An 8,074-nucleotide genomic window follows, 5' to 3' on the forward strand; every position below is an offset into this window, starting at 1 on the left:
GTTGAGCTGTTGTTCAGCATCTTAGCTGTAGAGGGCAGTGTCACTGGCCCTCATATGTGGGATCCGAACCAAGGCCCTCTGGCATCCCAAGCCAGCTCTCAACCAATGTGCCACTCAGCCGGCCCCCATGGGCATGAGTTTTCAACTCATTTCAATATGTATACAGTAAGTCTCCGACTTACGAATGAGTTTTGTTCCGGGAGAACGTTCGTAAATCCGACAGGTTTGTAAGTCTGACAAAGTGAGTCTTATACACCTTTGACACAAATATACAATGTAAAACCAGTGGTTGAACGATTCATGTTATAAGAACGAGCAACGTCTACCATCTTTTCGCCTCGGTCCACTCTTAATTATTTTCACTTTTGTTTCCATGGGTATTGCTTTGCGCTTTCTAGCAGTCCCCTCTACATCACCATTGCTTTTCCTCTTGCTTCCAGACATCCTGGGCTCTGAGCACTGTACTACTGTACACTATCGCACTGTACAGTAAGCACACAGCACAACTGACAATGTCCAGCAGACACGTGAGCTACTTCCTAGATTTGTTCGCATCTACGAATGTTCGTAATGCGAGGTCCATTCATATCTGTGAAAGTTTGCAACTCGAGTGTTCGTAAGTTGGGGACTTACTGTACTAAGAATCATGATTACTAGATCATATGATTAAGAGGATGTTTAGTTTGCTAAGAAACTAAAGATAGCCAAACTATCTTCCAAAGTGCCTGTACCATTCTTCCATTCCCATCAACAATGAGAGTTCCTGTTGTCCCACATTCTCACCAGCATTTGGTGTTGTATTTTGAATTTTTGTATTCCAATAGGTATGTAGTGGTGTCTCGTTTTAATTTGCATTTCCCTGATGATATACAATGTGGAGCATCTTTTCATATGCTCACTTGACATCTGTAGGTCTCCTTGGTGAAGTATCTGTTAAGGTCTTTGGCCCACTTTTAAATAAGGTTGTTTCCTTATCATTGAATTTTAAGGGTTTTTTTGTATATATTCAATTATGACATGTCAAACATAGTAAAGTATTGAGAATAATATGATTAACACTCAGTTTATCAAATCCTAGCATTTTGTCATATTTGCTTTACATTCTTAGAGGCGGGAACAAATACCCCTGTATACCCTCTCCAGCCCCGTTCCTTTCCTTTAGAGAAAACCAGTCCTGAATTTGGTGGTCATCATCCATACTCATGTTTTTTATACTCATGGCTGCATAAACAAAACCAATGAATTATATTGTTTTGCAATTTCAACTTTTATAAAATGCACGTATCATTTGGCAACTGGCTTTTTTTTCCACTTGCTTGTTTATCCATGTTGATATATTTATATTTAGCTGTAGTCCATTCATTTTAACTGCTCTATAGTGTTGTAATTAGTAAGCCACATTTATCCATTCTTCTGTTGATGGACATTTTTCTTTTTTCTTGTTTTGGGCAATATAAAACCATGCTGCAAATGATAGTCTAATGCAAGTCTCGAGCATATACAGATTTTCTCTTAGGGTATATATGGAACTGTTGGGTCAAAGAGGGTATTCACCTTCATCTTTACTAGATACTGTCAAATCCAAAATAGATATATTAATTTACACTTGCGCTAGCAGTGCATGGGAGTTCCCATTTCTCTCCATATTTTCCAACACTTAAGGTTACTTACTAGACATTCAAAATCTGTGTGACATCATTTAGGAAATATAAATTAAAAGCATCTTTGAAATACCATTGCACACCTATTAGAATGGTTAAAAAAACAACAACTGACAATATCTAGTGCTGGCAAGTAGTGCAACTGGAACTCTTGTATATTGCTGGTGGGAATGCAAAATGGTACAGCCATACAATTCAGCAACCTTACTCCTAGGTGTTTACCCAAGGGAAATAAAAACATATGTCCACACAAAAACCTTATGTGAATATTTATAGTGGCTTTATTCATGATTAAATGCCTTGTCATAAAGAAGTTTATTTTAATAGATTCAGTTTAGGTTTTTATTTGAAAGCAGGTTTGAATAGGGTCAGAGGGAATTTGAGAGCAGTGAGCACTTGGTGGGAAAGGTGCCCCATCAAAGAAACACGACCAGTAAGATCTGAATGCATTCACGACTATTTTGTCAAAGCTAAACTGTTATAGGACTAATCTTGGAGATCATGACTACATCAAGGAAATGGTTAATTCTAAGCATCGCTTATGGGACAGTCCAGGCACGTTCATACTTGGAAACCAAGAGAAACTTCAGCATTTGATCATCCTCTATCAGAGAGCAAGAAAAGGTCCTCTGGAGGATAAAACATATGTCTTAGAACACAGCAGAAAAGAAACTAATTGTAGGGTTTACAGATAAAATATAGGATGCTCAGTTAAATTTGAATTTCAGATAAATACATTTTATATGGGACATACTTATACTAAATAAATTACCTGTTGGTTATCTGAAATTATAACTTAACTGGGTTCTGTATTTGTATTTGCTAAATCTGGCAACCCTAAACAGTTTAGGCTCTTGACTCACATTGTCTTGTTTAATGGAACTTAGCCTTGAAAAGAAACCAAATTACTTGTATAGAATAACCATTTATTATATTTACATGGAAGTTCCTTAAGCTTTTCACAATAGAACTTTTCAAAATGAATTTTGCATGATACAGAGTACAAAATGAAAATAGCTTCATAATTATGTGAACTATGAATTCCCAAATTATAAATAAACACTGCCCTTCTTATTGTTTAAAAACATAATGGGTCTGTATGAATTAAAAAAGGTGTTTTGTGTTTCTCAACAAGGAAAACATCATTTGATTTTGTAAAAAAAATGTAAAGAACTAAAAAAAATTTGTACTCTGAAAACACTAAGCATGTATTTGTTGAAAATTCTCCATTAGTGCAAACTCCATTAAAATGATCTTCAACCTTCACTAATGATGAATGCTATCATGTGTTTTAGTCTTTCTGTAATGTAATACAAATCTGTGTGTAACCACATGAAAGTAATGAAAAGAGGGAAGACGACACAGGGAGAGAGGAAAAATAACTAAGTTTAAGAATAGTTTAAGGTGGGGGTGGGGGCGGGGAAAAAATAAAAATAAAGAACAGTTTTAAGTTGGAGATTAGACTGTTAACAGAAAGTCTACTTTACACTTTTCAAATGTTATTTTAACATTATCACTTTGTGAAAAGAACCCCAATGACAACTTGTAAATGTCTGACTTTGTACATAAGGATCACTAGTAAAAACCAGAAATAATAGCAATTCAAAAGTAATTTTTCTCAAGTAAACATAGTTTTTGACCATCTTAATATGTATTAGATGCTGGACCCAGCACTTTGTAAGATATAACTGTGACTAAGGAGTACGTAAGGAACTAAACATCTAGTTCGGTACAAAGACACATGCACGAGTCAACATAATACAAGGTGAGATGTCAAGGAAAGTAATACAGACTGAAAATGCTATTAGATATAAAAGAGGGTGATATTCTGGTGATGGTGAGAAATCAGCAAAAGCTTCATGGAAAAGCAGCTGCTGAGATAGCTCTGGAGAAGCAGGGATGAGAGTCACGGGGTGGGGGCGACACAGAAGGAGCAAGAGAGGAGTTGGGCAGGTCAAGGTTTAGGCAATACCTGAACAGCTCTGCTTGACCTGGCTCCTGCCTCAGGTGTATTCTTGTCCTGGCTTATTCCACCAATTTCTCCTCCCCCACGTGCTTGGAGCACTTTACTCTCCATAATCTCTCTCCTTCCATTTGCTTAGCCAATTCATAATCGTGACCGGGCTCAGTTTTACTGTTGCTTTCTCTGCAAAGCCTTCCCAGACCACCTTTGCATTCAGATTCCTTGGGCTCTGTATCATTATCTCATGGCACACCAAAACCTTCATATGACGCACACCTACAGTTAAGATTTAATTACATAGGTTAACTGTATAACATCTACCTCAGATTATATATTCCATGAATGTAGGGGCTTTTTTCTGTCTTGTTCACTTTTGTGGCTCCTAGGCCTTAGCACAATGCCTGGCACATAGAAGATAATAAATTGTTGATGAATGAATTCTGGTAATACTTTTTATGTGTGGTTGAATATTGCTTCAACTGCTTTAACAATGTTGATAGCTATGTTAAATTATGGGGGCTTATGAGAAAGGTATATAAGCAAATTAATAGCTTAATCCATATTTCCATCATTTAAAGCAGTTTCATACGAGACATAGTGTATATGTGCTGAGTACAAACTTTCTTAGTGAAGGGCCGGAAAACTAGAAATTTAACACACATAACAAAAATACACACTGGAAAACTGAAATAGAAATCACCATAATCTTCAAATAACTTGATTTTAATAGATAGTACCTTCCATTTTAGATATTAGAGTGTCTTTATACTTGTAACTTTTTTAGTCACATGTAAAACTTATCTACTCAAGTTTAGCTAAACTCAAAATATGCCAATATTTGAATTTAATACCCAATCAATATTCACTTACTTTCAATCTTTGAATTTAATACCTAGTCAGTATTCACTTTCATAATCCTTTCCAGCCCCCAAATAAAAGGATTTTAAGTGCTCATATACCCAATGAATATATTATTTTGCTCTCTGTAGCAAAGTCCCAGTATTTCATTACCACAGTTATGTCAATTAGAAGGGACAATATTCAAGCTGATAACTAGTTATCCCAGATTTACTGAATTGCTACTAAAGGAAATCATTATACTATTTCATGTATTAATGCCTCCTAGTTCCAACTGGATTTGAATGACACTTTTTATTTTTATAATTAAGTATTAGAAATATTTTATTGTAAAGACTGAAGAATATATGCTGTGTTTTGTGAAGTCTGCTTTTCCAACGGTAAGTTACTGGCACTTAGGAAAAAAACAATCACTTCAATGAAAACTGAATATAAAAAGCCTATGTTTAAAACATGGCCTTTATTAACACTGCCCACTGAGCTCCATTTTTATTTTACATTGAAATACTTCTCCTTTGCAAAGAAAAGACAGAAAAGTGCATTTTACAAGAGTACTTTTTTGTTTTTAATTCTCTGTGAAAATGGAAGGAATCTGAATCACAAGTTCACAATGTGGAAAAAGGAAATGAAGAAACAATGATTTCAGTAATGTTATGCCATCACTAGTGTTTGGCTCTGACTTTGTTCTTGGAAATCAGATCCTGATATACAGTCTAGAGCATCTAGGTTATTACTCTACAGCATATTAAACACGGAAAAGGCAGTTAAAAAAAAAACCCCTTTCAATGTACAAACATGAATTTAAAAACTGATTTTAAAAAATCACTTTTTTACATAATGTATATGGCAAAACTGCTTTAAATACATGATTTTGGAAGACTTATTTACAAAATGTATCAGTCTGTGGAACAATTCACAGACATGGCATACATAGTTGCTTTACGTAGTTGTTGCATCTCAAACTTTGGGAGATATAAATTTATTCGGCAGTACGGCAAACATAAAAACTGTGACAAAGTATCTGAAGGGCAACCAAAAATTTGATCCTCAAAACAGTTTAAATACTAGGACTGCCAAAGTTTCTAAAGGAGGACATACTTTAATGATCCAGATGCCCATTTATAGTTCTATACTGTTTGAAGGACTGAGATAGACTCCCTTCAATACAGGCAAAGCTGCTGGATGCAACCTCCTGTAAAAGGGACAGCTAAGAGCTACTGTCATCCAAAGAGTGAATTAACCTAGAATTTTCTTTTTTTTAATTTTATTAATATTTTAAAAAATACATAAAAATACAACATCCAATGTCTGAATAAATATATTTAACAAGTTGCAAGATAATACCTTATTTTACACAAAATTTTCAGCTTTAGAAATCTTGTTAAATAACTTCATTGTTGTTATATATTTCATTTTTGTCTTTTTGTAACAAAATAAAAACTCTGAAATTACATAGAAAAAAGACAAAATATTTTTGTCAAGGGATAAGATAGTCCACTGAAAACTTATTCACAATTCCACTGTAAACATTAATAAACATTAAAATATTTGCATAATTGTGTGCTCAAAAATCCTATAAAAAGTGGAAGACTTATTACAACTGTAGTTTTCAGTCAACTACACTTCCTTTCACAATTTATTTTGTCCCATTTACACCTTTAAACCTGGGCACACTGCTGAACATATACTTTGGCAGTTCTAAATAGCAAGTGCTTCCACAAAAATAAAAAATAATAATAATAATAAAAAAAAACAACAACATAACCCCTCTATTCACCAAGTGTTTAAATACATCTTAGTGAAAGTGCAGCAGTAACTATTCAGCTGGATAATATTTTGATGTTTATCATGTGCACTTGCTTGTCTATGATTTCTATAACACCTGAAAGCTTTATTATACAATTTTAAATCTGCTAAGTGCCCTTTTTCTATCTTCACAAAAAATGAAAAAAAAAGTTGAGGAAAAATTATGACAAATATGGCGGGCTGCCTAACCTTCAATTGTTAATCAGCTTATTTTTTTGCAACAGAAGAAAAGAAAAGAGAAGGGAATAGAGACAATCCAGCCTGGAAGAGTAGACGGGATATACTTCGCAATGTCAAACCAGTTGAGTGCTTTCTGTGGTTGTATTTCGGGGTTTGGGAATTCATGTCCATGGCAGCAAACCGCTGGGAAGGCAGAGGAAGTATGTATCACCTGCACTCTACAGCAAGTACATTTTGTGGTGGAGACGATGAAGAGGGACTCATTCCAGTGTCTGACGAAGCAGATGACATGGAGGCTCCTGCATGAGACACTGTGGAATCACAACAGCTGCATTAGAGTCAAAAGCAATCACACACAGATACCCAGCCACTGGCAAGTCGAAATAAATTTAACATTATTCACTTCGATTATAGTTTTCTTAAAAGGTGCATGAGGGAATAACAGACTGTCAGCAAAAAATCTGTTAGGCTCAATTGAGTGGAAATCAGTCTCTGGTCAGTAAAGTAACTCAATTCAAAAAAGGCGCCATAAAATGTAAAGACTGAAGAGAGAAACTGTTAAACTACTGGCTTGAAAGATCCCTGGAAGGAACTTACCTGGCCCCAAGCAGAAACAAGATGAACCAGAGATCCATTCTCGCTATAAAAAATTCCTGAATTCACTTATCCCAGATAATTTCTTGTAACCAGCTAAAAATTGGCCTCCTATCTTTATCCTGCCCTGACACATGATGGACACAACATTCCCATAAGGGACAGTAGTTATCGAGGTTAGGCATCAGAATCATGGGGATCAGGATAGAAGTATGGCTGTTTGATTAGAAAAAAGTCCTCAGCTGACTGTAACATGTTCTCCAGGAGGACATAACACAGATTAAGGATCACTGCTCTAAGCATCTGCCATTTTTAGTTTTTACTTTTATCTTCTTTCTTTACAAAGCTCTCCTGTTTCCTGCCAATCTTTGCCCAATTGTTCCTATTTAAAGTTTCAATTTTATCTTTTTCCATATGTGTGTGTACTACCAATATGACATGTAACTCATTACTACGAATTCTAACATATGATAGCACTCTCACTTCAATAGCTCACTTCAGGGCCAGCCGAGTGGCTCAGTTGGTTAAGAGCGCGATCGCTGAGCAACAGCGTTGCCGGTTCGATTCCCACATAGGCCAGTGAGCTGTGCCTGAGCTGAGCTGCCAACAGGTGGCAGGACAGATCAGCTGGTGAGAGCACATGCTCCTAACAACAAGGTTGCTAGGCTCAACTCCCGCATGGGATGGTGGCTATGCCCACCCGCAACTAAGATTGAACATGGATGGTACCGTGAGCTTAGAGGCCACAAGCTGCCGACAGGTGGCCGGATGGCAACTGGACTTGGAGCTGAGCCAGCTGCGTCCTCCACACTGAGACTGAAGGACAACAACTTGGCTGCTCCCCTTCCCCAATAAAATCTTAAAAAAAAAAAAAATAGCTCACTTCACACTACAAAAAACTAAGAGAACAAGGGCCAGCCGAGTGGCTCAGTTGGTTAAGAGCTCGCTCAAGAGTGTGAGCTCTGAGCAACAGCGGTTCGAGTCCAGCCCGAGCTGAGCAGCCGCTGAGCTG

At 36.5% G+C, this 8,074-nt stretch overlaps 1 protein-coding gene across 2 annotated transcripts in view; it reads right to left on the bottom strand.

Annotated features, from left to right (window-relative positions):
- Positions 1–4,923: 4,923 nt before the first annotated feature.
- ARID4A (AT-rich interaction domain 4A) overlaps positions 4,924–8,074 on the bottom strand; it is a 60,013-nt gene continuing 56,862 nt past the window's right edge. For both annotated transcript variants that reach the window (XM_019644801.1, XM_019644810.1), the window contains exon 24: positions 4,924–6,779. In XM_019644801.1, the coding sequence (XP_019500346.1) occupies positions 6,676–6,779 (104 nt within the window). In that variant the 3' untranslated portion in view covers positions 4,924–6,675. The remainder of the gene's footprint in view (positions 6,780–8,074) is intronic.

Source organism: Hipposideros armiger, unplaced genomic scaffold, assembly GCF_001890085.2.
Source record: "Hipposideros armiger isolate ML-2016 unplaced genomic scaffold, ASM189008v1 scaffold_5, whole genome shotgun sequence".
Lineage (NCBI taxonomy): Eukaryota > Metazoa > Chordata > Mammalia > Chiroptera > Hipposideridae > Hipposideros > Hipposideros armiger.